Genomic DNA, 13,429 nt, shown 5'->3' on the forward strand with positions numbered 1-13,429 from the left:
ACCTGTTGCTGATAGTTTCCATTGCATCTTTAAGTTCCCAAATTGACGTTTCAGTTCCTTCAGCTCTGCTGTATCCTTTTTATATTCTTCATATCGTTCATCTCTTATTTGATTCTGTTTTTGGATTTCCTTTTGGTTATTTTCCACTTTATTAGCAGTTTCCTTCATTGTTTCCATCATTTCTTTCATTGTTTTCAACATGTGTATTCTAAATTCCCTTTCTGTCATTCCTAACATTTCTTTATAGGTGGAATCCTCTGCAGTAGCTACCTCATGGTCCCTTGGCGGGGTTGTTCTGGACTGGTTCTTCATGTTGCCTGGAGTTTTCTGGTGATTCTTCCTCATGAGTGATTTCTTTTATCTGTTTACTTGCCCTAATTTTCCTTTCACTTCCTCTTGCTCTTTAAGTTCTTGTGCCTGTGGACTAAGGGTTACAGGAGCAGAAGGGTGAGAAGGTTGAAGAGCAAAAAAGGGATGAAAGAAAGGAGGACTGAGTGATAAGAAAAAAAAAGAAAAATAGAGAAAGGAGAGGGGGTGGGTAAAAGGAATATTGACAAAAAGAAGAGAGGCATAGAAAGTGGGAGACAGACCAATATAGGTGTACAGTAGGGTACTTTAACACAACCTTAAAAAAAACCCCACCTTCTGGGGGTGCCCAGTTGGGTGGTTCCCTTGAGGTCAGCAGTTCTTTGCTAACCTGATCAGACACAGTACCCCACCTCCACCAAGTAGAGAGGAAAGACAAAAATGCTATAAATCAAACCAAAACAAGCAAACAGAAAACCTTACGGGATAAAATTGGGTGAAAAACCAAATAATAGTGGTAGAAACACTAACAAAAATGAAGTTCTAGTTATTGAAAAAGGCAGCAATGGGAAATTATAATTAAACTAGAAAAATTGAGAAAGAAAAAGGATCTGTATGGAAATGGTTGAAATTAAAAAACAATACAACATCAACAACGTCAAAATAAACAAAAAAGAACAACCAAACCAAAAAAAAAAGGAAAAAAAAAAAACCACTACCAAAAACAAAGCAGTATGTATATGTTATTAAATATTGTCTGAGCAACACGTGGTCTTCTGGGGTATGAGATGTTAATCACAGTTCTGATACGACTGGAGGCTGCTGATTTCTCAACCCCAGCAGGTAGACACCCTAAATCTCTCTTCAGCCCACTTAAAAGGCACTTTGATCTTGTATACTTGCTGAGTAGAAGCTTTCCCAGGAAAGTGCTTTTCGCTGGAATCACTGCTGAAGTGGCTATCCACTTACTCAGTGTGCCAAAACCTGTCTCACTCTGCCCCTGAGGGTTAGGGCTGCAAGTCGGCTCAGACCCCACCCTTAGGCTACTTGATTGCTGGGTTACCAGTTCCCACCCGATTCTAGCTCTGCGACTCTGAGGGCGGAGCTTGTGGGGGCAGATCGCTCACAGTGGCTCCCTGTGACCCACAGCCAAACACTATTAGCTCCGTCTGGCTCAGCGTCTCAGACTGGGGTCCTAGACAACGGCCAAAGTTCTCCGCACTCCCGCTCAGGCTCTCCCCAAGGCAGTTCAACTGAGTGCCAAGTCCAAAGACACCAAAACAGTTCACAGGTAAGGCCTTTCTGGTTTGCAGTCTCGCTGCTACTGAACTTACAGTTGCGGGCGGGTTTAGACGGATTGAACACACGCGACCACTTGCCGTTTTTCCACTGTTTTAGTCCTCCTTTTGGGGTCCAGAAGTCTCTCGCTGACTCCCTGTATCCTCACAGGGGTGATGATAGGCAGATCCCACCAGCCAGAGATGCCTGGAGTCCTATCTCCCCAGATTCACGGTGCCCAGATGCAAGGAAGCTGTTACTCGGCCACTATCTTGCTCTGCCTCCCTATACCAATTTTCTTAAGTGTTCTGAACATGAAGGGATGCCTGATATCATCAAAAGCTTTTTGTGCATCAATTGAGAAAATCATATGGTCTTTGGTTTTTAATTTGTTTGTGTTCTGAATTATACTTATAGATTTACGTATATTGAACCAGCCTTGAGATCCTGGGATAAAACCAACTTGGTCATGATGTATAATTTGTGTGCTGTGTTGCTGGATTCTGTTTGTTAGGATCTTGTTGAATATGTTTGCATCTATATTCATTAGTGATATTGGTCTATAATTTTCTTTTCTTGTTGGGTCTTTTCCTGGTTTGGGGATCAGGGTAATTGCTTCATAGAACGTGTTGGGTAGTCTTCCTTCTTTTTCTACATTTTGGAACAGGTTAAGTAATATAGGTACTAGTTCCTCTTTAAAGGTTTGGTAGAATTCTGACGTGAAGCCATCTGGTCCCTGGCTTTTCTTTTTAGGGAGATTTTGTATTGTTGATGCTATTTTGGAACTTGATATTGACCTGTTCAACATTTCCACTTGATTCTGGCTAAGTCTTGGAAAGTGATGTGCTTCCAAGTATTGGTCAATTTCCTTCAGATTTTCATATTTCTGAGAATAATGTTTCTTGTAATATTCATTAAGGATTTTTTGAATTTCTGAGGAGTCTGTTGTTATTTCATCTTTGTCATTTCTGATTGATGAGATTAGAGATTTTACTCTTTTTTTCCTGGCTAGGTTAGCCAAAGGTTTATCTATTTTATTGACCTTTTCCAAAAACCAACTTTTTGATTTATTGATCTGTTGTATAATTATTTTGTTTTCAATTTCATTTAATTCTGCTCTAATTTTGGTTATTTCTTTTCTTTTGCTGGGTTTGGGGTTGGAATGTTCTTCCTTTTCCAGTTGCTTGAGATGTCCCAGTAAGTTGTTAACTTCCTCTCTTTCCGTTCTCTTGAGGTAGGCTTGCAGTGCTATAAATTTTAGGACTGCCTTTGCAGTATCCTAGAGGTTCTGATAATTCGTGTCTTCATTGTTGTTTTGTTCCAAAAATTTGGCAGTTTCCTTCTTGATCTCATCTCTGACCCAGCTATCATTCAGCATAAGGTTATTTAACTTCCATGTTTTTGTATGAGTATGCAGATTCCTGTTGTTACTGAATTCAACTTTCATTCCATGGTGGTCTGAGAAGATGCAAGGAATAATTTCTGTTCCTTTAAATTTACTGAGGTTAGACTTGTGAGCCAGGATGTGATCGATTTTGGAGGATGTTCCGTGGGCTGATGAGAAGTATATGTATTCAGTTTTGTTGGGATGAAATGTTCTGTATATGTGTGCTAGATCCAAATGTTGGATGGTTAGGTTTAAATCTAAAATTTCTTTGCTCAGGTTCTTATTGGAGGATCTATCTAACACTGCCAAAGGAGTATTGAAATCTCTGACCATTATGGAGCTGGAGGAAATCAAGTTGCTCATGTCTGTTAGAGTTTCTCTTATAAATTGAGGTGCATTCTGGTTGGGTGCATAAATATTTATAATTGAAATCTTATGATATTGAGTATTATCCTTAACAAATATGAAGTGACCATTCTTATACTTCCTTACTTTTGTTGTTTTAATGCCTATTGTGTCTGCAAATAGAATTAGAACACCTGCTTTTTTCTGATTACCATTTGCCTGAAATATGGACGAGCATCCTTTCACCCTGAGTCTGTATTTATTTTTAAGGTAAGATGTGACTCTTGTGTGCAGCAAACATCTGGCCTGAGTTTTTGTATCCAGTCAGCTAACCTGTCCTCTAAAGAAGACAGTTCAGGCCATTCACATTAATGGAGAATATTGATAAGTCTGGTAAAAATTTGGGTATCGAGTTTTTCAAAGGTCCAGTGGACATCTTTAATCCTTTTGGCACTGTGGAAGTTGGAGTTTGATCAAAAGTTTCTGAGTGAGTTTACTTTTGTGGTAGAGGATTGGGCTGGTCATTATGGAGGATAGGTCTGAGAATATCTTGAAGAGCTGGTTTGGTTATGGCATATTTCTTCAACATATGAATGTAATTAAACTATTTAATTTCTCCATCATAAATGAAACTCAGTTTAGCTGGATACAGGATCCGGGGTTGAAAGTTATTTTACTTTAGGAGATTAAAAGTCGATGACCACCCTCTTCTGGCTTGAAGAGTTTCAGCAGAGAGATCTGCAGTCATTCTAATATTCTTCCCTTTGTAGGTAATGGATTTCTTATGTCTGGCTGCTTTCAGAATTTTCTCCTCCATATTAACTTTAGTGAAGTTAATTATGATATGCCTGGGGGATATCTTATTCAGGTTGAGTCGTGCTTGAGTTCTGGAACTGTCTGCTATCTGAATTTCAGAATCTCTCGGCATGTCTGGAAAGTCCTCTTTGATAGTTTCTTGGAGAAGGGTCTCTGTGCCTTGTGAGGCCACTTCATCGCTTTCAGGGATTCCAATGAGGCGGATATTAGCCTCCTTTGAATTATCCCAGAGGTCTCTAAGACAATGATCTTTTTTTAATCTCCATTTCTCTTCCTCTTTGAGAGTTTGGGAGCATTCAAAAGCTTTGTCTTCAATGTCAGAAATCCTTTCTTCTGCTTGCTCCACTCTGTTACTGAGGGCTTCTACTGTATTTTTCAGATCTTTGAGAGCTGCCAATTCTTGCTTCAGTGCGTCAAAATCTTTGGTGATTTTGTCTTTAAATTCGTTAAATTCTTGAGACAACTTTTGAGTTTCTTCTCGAATTTCTAATTCCAACTTTTGAATTGCTCCTCGAATTTCTAATTCCAAATTTTCCTCCATTCTATTAATCTTGTTTGCAATCCAAATTCTGAATTCGATTTGTGACGTCTAGGCCAGCTGTTTATGAATGGGATCTTCAGTTACATGTGCTATATCTTTCCTTGGTGGTGGTGGGGGGTTTGATTTATTCTGGTTATTCATGTTACCAGAGTTTTTCCACTGATTCTGCCCCATGATTATTTTACACTGTTTGACTTTTCCCCTGGAGCTTTGTCAAGGACCCATACAGTGCTACAACCTGAGATACTAGGGCCCTGTTTGGTGTGGTGGGGCTAAGTGGTTCTGTCTTGTTTTCAGCTGGTCTCTGTCCTACCCTATTGAAACAGTTACTCTGGGTTGAAGTCTCAGCTGTTGAGAAATACTAGCAATTAAGTTACCCCACTCCCCACAGGCAATAATTGGAAAAGGAAAATCAAACCTTCCTACAACCACACACTGAGGGCACCACTTGGATAGTTCCCAGGCAATGGGCTCAGTTCTAAAGGTCCAAATCAATTGTCTCAGTCAGCACCTGTCTCAGGTGGGAGAGTTTAAAAGGTCTCTGGCAACTGGATCGCAGGGGTCTGCTGACAATTCAAATATGACTTGCTCCAGTGCTCTGGGGGACCCACCCATCAAATAGAATTAGTCTGGGAAGGTTGATGCCTCCTTCCCCACCTTGCTCTTCTGTCACACCCAGTCACTGATAGCTCCGCAGGACCGTGACCCAATTGCCTCCAATGAGCAGATACTCCAGGGGTTTGCACCTGCCTGAATTATAAGGAAATGTATATTTGCTCACCCAGGCCAGTGCTCTCTGCTTCTATCCAGCAGGGAGAGGTGAGGCCTGACAACCTTGGGCACTTGATGGAGGCTGGCGGTGTTCACTCAGTTCCAGCCCCGCCCCTAATTGATGTTAGTGATAGAGCAGAACAACTTTGTGGGAATTTGTTTCTGTCCTTGCTAAATTCCCCTGCAGAAGAGAAGCTGTTTTGAGTTCCCAGAGCCTGCGCCTCAGGCCCTGTCTTTGCTCCTGCAGGTTTGTATTCAGTTAGCTGTCTGTTCTAGCCTCCTGCCTTCCTTTGTCTATAGGCTGACGATCCCCTGAGGTCTGGGTGTGTCTTAGGTTCAGTAAATCGGTCCTCTGGTTCAACCCTGCCCTGGGAATTTCCCGGTTCTGCGCTTGCGTTTTCTAGTCCCTGCGCTCCACCCAGGCAGGTACCGCTTCAGGCAAACCCTTTACTCATGGGGCCTTCGTTTCCATCCCAGATCTGTTCCACGGTTGTTGCTACCTGAGAAGATACCTGGTCTCTGGTTGCCCAGGGAGACAGGAGGTGTGGCTTCAGAATATCTGGGGGTAAAGCCCTATTGTTGCCAAAAACGGCTGCTGCTCTGCACCTCGGGGCACCGCTGCTCAGCGTGGTTTCCTCTCAGCCGACCGTCCTCTCCTCACTCCCGTGTCGCAGAGCCAGCACTGACCAGCTGCAGTCCAGGTCATGTTTACACCCCTCGAGAAATCACCCAAGAATCTTCACTCCAGGGGGACAGGCCTCCAGACCTCAGAGTGAGAGTGGTGGGGAGTGCTGGGAGCTCAGAATTGCAGTTAGAGAATATATACAGTTTTATACAGTTTTATGGCTGGCAGGAGAACGCCGTGGCACCCTAGTGGGGTATGTAGGTTCAGTTTTTAGAGGGTCTCTCCTGTGGAGTGTAGTGGGAGAACCTTTGAACTCTGCTCGTTTGTTTGTGGGGCACTCTGAGCCGTTCTCATGGGGGAGGGGCTCCCATCCACTTGGTGATGGATTTTGTACCTTTTGTTTGTATCCTTGGGGTCACAGCTCACCTCAGCAGGGTGGATGTGCGTTCTTCAACCTTCTCTCTTGATGCAGCTCTGATCCACCAGGTTACTTGCTAAATTTCTGTCCTTTACTCTCCTTATGGACAGGAGTCTCCTTTGCAGTAGTCTAAACTATTTGCATTGGTAATCATATTTGTTGTGCTTGCTTCAAGGGAGCATACAACCACCAGCTGTTCCATAGTCTACTCCACGCGGCCAGGCCTCCCCAATCTCCAAATTCTTAATGAATTCTCTGGAATGCTTCCCATGACCTGTCAGGCAGGAGTCCTTTGCCTCTCCAAAGGGCTGGTCCAGCTATGAGGACAAACTCCCCAGGGTCCCACTCTGGGCGTGGGCGCTAGACTGGCTCACTCAAATTCTTTTCAACTTGTGTTATTTAGATATTTTGTTTGAAATAAGTTCTTTGAGGCAAATGTGGAATTTTAACATTTGTATTATTTTCATAATTCCAAAACAACTTGTTGGGGGGAAAAATCATACTCTTGCTAGTAGATTTAAAATATGTGTGAAGTGGACCCTTTTCTCTCTTCTTTTGATGCCCCACACATGGCCTGCCAGGACTGCCAAAACGGCCCTGCCAGGCTGTAGGGATCTCTGTGCTACTGGAGACTGTTATTTGAACTAAAGGAGAGACCCCATAGGGGGAATTTCACTTGTGAGATCATTGAGTGAAATGGGAAATGATTTACGAGAAGGGGTAGCAGTGCTGTAGGGACCCTGTATTTCCTGCTGAGCTGCTCAGCCTCGCTGTGAGGCTGGGGTCACACTTGGCAGAGGAGCAGCCATGCTATGGGGGCCGATGTAGGGCCCAGAGTCTTGTGGAGAACCCTCGCTGATTCTCCCGATTCTATTGTTTCATCATAGGGCAAGTGATCATATCTCCAGCGCTTTCCTTCCCACTTTGTGAGAACAGTGATGGAAAATATCAAGAAGTCAGCCACTTACTGTTTGTTTTTGCTCCCAGGAAAAAGTTATCAGAGTGCAAAGGAAGCCACCTCTAGAGTCCCCACCTCAGAGGCCCTTAAAAGTCAGCAATTTCCCTAGTAATGAATATAGGAAGGGTGGTGTGCAGTTAAGGAAAATGGTGATTGGAATGCTGTAAAACATTGTGCTTAGGAAACTTCACTTCCCCTCTGCAGCATTACTCACCGAGGACACACCTCCAGGGAGCCTCAGGGCTGAGACTGGAAACCGTTGCTGCTGATGTTCCAGGGTATCTGCAGAGAATAGCAGTTGGAGTTTCACTATAGCTTTTACAACTTCTTGGAAGTAAAAAATAAAAAGGAAAGTTGTAGATTTTTCTAGACATTTTAAAGTATCATCCTGAAAAACTAGAGAAGAGAGATGAGTTAGAAATGCACATTTAGTAAAGGCAGATCTGTTTTCCCTTTTAGGTAGATAAATGAGGGCAAAGCTCAGTGCTTGGTGGTTTGAAAGATGCAAAGTTACATAAAACGCAGCTCCTACCCTCAAGGAACTGACAGACTTGCCAAGGAAAATAGAATGGAAATGTACAGAAATGTTCAGATTTTAAAATATCATGGGATAAGGAACGTGTAAGTCCTGGCAGAAAATATAAAACTATGGATCACTTTTTTTAAAAAATGAGTTTATTATTTTTTCTATCCAAAAGCAAAACATGAAGTTTGCACATTATATAGACATGGTTAAATATGAAAGCAAAATTTACAAATACACAGCTATGGTTGAATTTGGAGTGTTTTCTCAAGGATACCTCTTTTTAGCTTAACATAGGAGTTGTTTTTTTTTTTTTTTGAGACAGAGCCTCAAGCTGTCACCCTGGGTAGAGTGCTGTGGCATCACAGCTTACAGCAACCTCCAACTCTTGGGCTCACCCGATTCTCCTGCCTCTGCCTCCCAAGTAGCTGGGACTACCGGCGCCCATCACAACGCCCAGCTATTTTTTGGTTGCATCCATTAATGTTGTTTGGCAGGCCTGTGCTGGATTCGAACCCGCCAGCTCAAGTGTATGTGGCTGGTGCCTTAGCCGCTTGAGCCACAGGTGCCAAGCCTAGCATAGGAGTTGTTAACCCAAGGTCTGTGGACTCCATAAACTTTTTTCACAGAATTTGGTGGGTATGTAGTTTTCTAAGAAAAGGACAGATGACTTTCGACAGATTCCTATAGTGTTCTAGGACCGAGGAGAAATGCAGCAGCTCTGATTTACAGAACGCCTTCACAGATTATAATTGCTTCACAAGGCCCTTCCCTTCTCTTTATCTCTGTTTCAATCCATTCTCATTTAACAATTGGCTATAACGATAGAATGATTACATGCTTGTATTGGTTGGACATACTACATTAAAATTTATATGGCATGTTCTTTTTTTTCTTTTTGGTTTTTTGGCTGGGGCTGGGTTTGAACCCGCCACCTCCGGCATATGAGACCGGCGCCCTACTCCTTGAGCCACAGGCGCCGCCCAGTATATGGCATGTTCTTAATCTGGGAAACAGGTAGGTTTAACTGGTTCTTCCTAACAAGCGCTGCCTGTCATGTGCTGAGCCCTACCCGACGCTGGGCACTTGGCAGTGCACTTGGCAGGCACAGGTTCATCGTGAGAGAGCACGGTGCTGTTGTTACATAGCCACTTTACAGACAGGGAGACTGAGGCTCCGTGGTGAGCACCTTCCTCAGCCTGCCTCCTGATTTATAAACTATAAGACATGTTTCTTGTCTTCCCAAAAAACAAACAAAAAAGGCCACCCATCTTTCAATTACAATGTGCTTTCCATAATCCCTAGTGTTTTTGTTTTTTGAATGTCAAAATACCTTTTGAAATAGAAGGGGTTTTATGAAGTAATGCTATTAGGCTTCAGTATGCAAACTATCAGCATCATCTTTAACAGTAAGGAATAAACAGTAATCAAAATCTAGACCATTTCATCAGATTTAAAAATAACAGTGAGCTACTATTTCATTTGTTTAACTAACTAGTATGAAGAACCCACCACGCCCTTGACATCCTTGTGCTGTGTCATTGCACACACCAGAACGGGGAGGGAAATGGATTCTTAGGGCCAGAGACCTTTTCAAGCTACTTGTTGTACCTTCTCCGTCCTTCATCCCAGGATTACCTGTAATAAGAGGTGTTAGTGTTGGGAAGTGTTTCACATATAAACTGCGCTAGATGCGGAAGAAAGGTTAAGAAGTATAGTGATCATTACTTGAAACCATCTCCATTTTGCAAAATGCTGGGTAGAGAAAAACATTGCTTGGAATTTAGGATCACTGATAATGTTTTAAATTGTATATACTTTTTTGTATCTAATTATTATGTGATTGCTTTATTCTAGCTGGGATGTCCAACCTGTGACGTGAGGACTGTTTGCTTATCTGGGGCATGCATACTGTGTCAAATGCACAGACCTTTATTTTGCTCATGAGTGTGTTCATTAGTGTTCGTGTGTTTAATGTGTGGCCCAAGGCAACTCTTCTTCTTCCCATGTGCAATAAAGAAAAAGATTGGGCACTCCTGGATGGTATAAAATGTTATAGTCTAACTTTTCTCTTAAAAGAATATGGCTGAGCAAACTATAAACTCTAGATCTTTTATAGTTGAGGTTCAAAACCTTATTCAGTTACAAGGAAAGCCAAAACAGTTTATGTTCTAAAGTATGCCTCAATGAAAACATCACAGAGGTAAAATTACTTAATTGCTCTGTGTTTTATTTTGTAATTTTAGGCAAGGCGCTGACATTTCTGCTGCTGCAGCCGCCAAGCCCCAAACTTCCCGCACACAGCACAATCAGAAGAACAGCCATTGATCTGATCGGACGAGGTTTCACAGTTTGGGAGCCTTACATGGACGTGTCTGCCGTTCTGATGGGGCTTCTGGAACTTTGTGCTGATGCTGAGAAACAACTTGCCAAGTATGTGCTGAATTCTAGTTAATTTTATTTCTTGTTTTTTGCTTGTGGATGTTCCTTCCCCGCCCACCCCCCCAGTGATATCAACATTTACTCTCTATATTTTGTGTAGTTTTAGTAGACAAGCATCTCAGTATATTATATTTTAGGTATGGTCCATGAAAGGGAAGTATGTTTCTATAATTTTAACACAATTGAGGTTTAACACTTAACCAGTGAAAGATCTGTGATGTAGTTTTCAAATTGTATTTATTGTACCTTGGGATATTACTAGCTAATAATATAAATAGTACAATCATGTTGTTTATAAGGAAAATGATATATATACATGATACTTAACCAAAAATGTTTTACTGATAGACTACATGGCCAAGGTAGGAAATTATTTATCTGCACTCATAATTTTTATTTACTTTTTAATTTTCTGAGACAGAGTCTCACAGGTATAGTGGGTATAGTGCTGCGATGTCATAGCTCACAGCAGCCTCAAACTTTTGGACTCGAGATCCTCTTGCCTCACCCTCCTAAGTTGCTGGGACTACAGGTGCCCACCACGCACCCGGCTAGTTTTTTTATTAGTAGTAGAGATGGAGTCTGGCTCTTATTCAGGCTAGTCTTGAACTCCTGAATTCAAACAGTCCACCCACCTCAGCCTCTGAGAGTTCTAAGATTACAGGTGTAAACCACCACATCTAGTCTTATAATGATTTTTAAATCAACACTACTGAGATTTCATTTGCACATAGTTAAAGACCAATAGTGATTAGGCAAGCAAAGGTGAGGGGTAATGCAGGAGGAAGGTGAAATGAGGGAGTTGCTAAAGTGCAGTGAGAAGAAAAGAAACGTGGTGACCAGCTGGCTGGTGGTGGAGGTAGAGATTAGTATTGGCTTGAGAACTCACACTCCTGGTTTCTGGAAGAGTTCTTTTTTGGTGGGAGGGGAGTATAAAAAACATAACATGAACTTTACCATTATAACCATCTGTGGCACTAAATACTTTCACAATGTTGTATGACCGTTACCACTATCTAGCTCCAGAGTGGTCACCTGGAATAGAAACCCCACACCCAGGACGCAGTCCCTTCCGTTCCCTCCCACCAGCCCCTGGCAACCCCAAATCTGCTTTGTGTCTTTATAAATTTGCCTATTCTGGAATATTCGTAGAAATGGAATCATCCAACATGTGACTGTTTTGTGATTGGCTTCTTTCCCTCCCATAAATTTTGCCAAGTTAAACCATTCTGTAGTGTATATCAGAGCTTCACCCCACTGCCTGCGCTCCACTCCGCGTGGCTGTGTCACAGATTGCCAGTCTGTTTATCTGTTGGTGAACATTTGACTTGTTTCAGCCTTCGGGCTACTGTGAACAAAGCTTCTCTGAACATTCGTGTATAGGTATTTGTTTGAACATTTACATTTCTTTGGGTAGAAGAATCGAAGAGTAGAATTACTGGGTCATATCCTGATTCTGTGTTTAATTTACCGAAGAACCGTAAACTATCCACAGCGGCTATCCCATTGATATTCCCACCAGCTGTGTACAAGAGTTCCATTTTCTTATATCCTTCCCAACACTTGTTTTATCTTTTTTTCTCTCTTTCTTTGTTTTTTTTTTTTTGTAGGGACAGAGTCTCACTTTATGGCCCTCGGTAGAGGGCCATAGCATCACACAGTTCACAGCAACCTTCAACTCCTGGGCTTAAGCGATTCTCTTGCCTCAGCTTCCCGAGTAGCTGGGACTACAGGCGCCCGCCTATTTTTTTTTTTGGTTGCAGTTCAGCTGGGGCCGGGTTTGAACCTGCCACCCTCGGTATATGGGGCCTGCGCCTTACCGACTGAGCCACAGGCGCCGCCCTCTTTCTTTGTTTTGATAGAGTCATCCTAGTGGGTGTAAAATGGTAGGAATTCTTGAACTGTCCTGTGATGCCCCCTTAAATGAAAATGTTACCACCACTTTGATTTTTCTCAATGAAGGGCATTTCATTCTTGTCATTGTTAACCTTTTAAAAAAACTCAAGTTCTTACCCTTTTCTCCATGGTTGCTTTTTTAAATTTTTTTTTATTTTGAGACAGAGCTTCAAGCTGTTGCCCTGGGTAGGGTGCTGTGGCATCACAGCTCACAGCAACCTCAAGCTCAAACCTGGGCTCAAGCGATTTTCCTGCCTCCGCCTCCCACGTAGCTCGGACTACAGGCACCCGCCACAATGCCCGGCTATGTTTTGGTTGCAGCCATCGTTGTTGTTTGGCGGGCCGGGGCCAAACAACAATTTGAACCCGCGATCTCAGATGTATGTGGCTGGCATCTTAGCCGCTTGAGCCACAGGTGCTGAGCCATGGTTGTTTTTTCCACCCCTGAGAGTTCCCTTCGTCCCGTGTTCTGTGGGCCCCCATAGTCTTCCTGCTGATTGCTGTGTGCTCAGGAATAGAGACCAGAGAAGGCTAGAGTGCAGTGGTATGGCCTTCTCTACAAATTGGGCATTCCCAGCCCAGGTCCCAAGATTGATTGGTGGAAGGCAGGTATTCATTTCAAGGGAAGGCAGTTGCCTCCCCCACTGCCTCCTATCATGCCACCATGGTCCTAAACTTCACCTCTGTCTCTCTAGCTGTCTTCCCTCCAGCAAATTACTTCACCTCTCTGCATCTACAATTTGGAGATAATTAAGTGCCTGTCTCATAAGTTTAATGTTAAATGAGTTTATATTTGAAAAGTGCTCACCTTAGAAGAATGGTTAGCACATATTACGAGATTAAGTGGCTGTTGCCTGTGTTGCTGTCGTAATGGTGTTAGGTAATGGTGTTACCTGTGATGCCATCGTTAAGGTCCTTCTGTTCAGCAGATCGAGGGCTGCTCATTTTCTAGAATGAGCAGTTTGGCATATTGGTAGCCAGTTTAGTTTCTGGATATAGGAGTCCTGAAGTTTCCTAATTGAACTGAAGGGTTAGAAGGGAATGTGAACTCATGAGTTTGCACCAGTCATATAAGACAGCTGGCCTTTGTGCAAAGTCCTGGAGCATATAGTCACCCTTGGCC

At 42.7% G+C, this 13,429-nt stretch overlaps 1 protein-coding gene across 4 annotated transcripts in view; it reads left to right on the forward strand.

Moving 5' to 3' along the window:
- Positions 1–13,429, forward strand: part of WDR7 (WD repeat domain 7) — a 401,067-nt gene that overhangs the window by 292,471 nt on the left and 95,167 nt on the right. For all 4 annotated transcript variants that reach the window (XM_053571628.1, XM_053571626.1, XM_053571629.1 and 1 more), the window contains one exon: positions 10,215–10,401. In XM_053571628.1, the coding sequence (XP_053427603.1) occupies positions 10,215–10,401 (187 nt within the window). The remainder of the gene's footprint in view (positions 1–10,214; positions 10,402–13,429) is intronic.

The sequence above is a fragment of the Nycticebus coucang genome, chromosome 19, assembly GCF_027406575.1.
Source record: "Nycticebus coucang isolate mNycCou1 chromosome 19, mNycCou1.pri, whole genome shotgun sequence".
Lineage (NCBI taxonomy): Eukaryota > Metazoa > Chordata > Mammalia > Primates > Lorisidae > Nycticebus > Nycticebus coucang.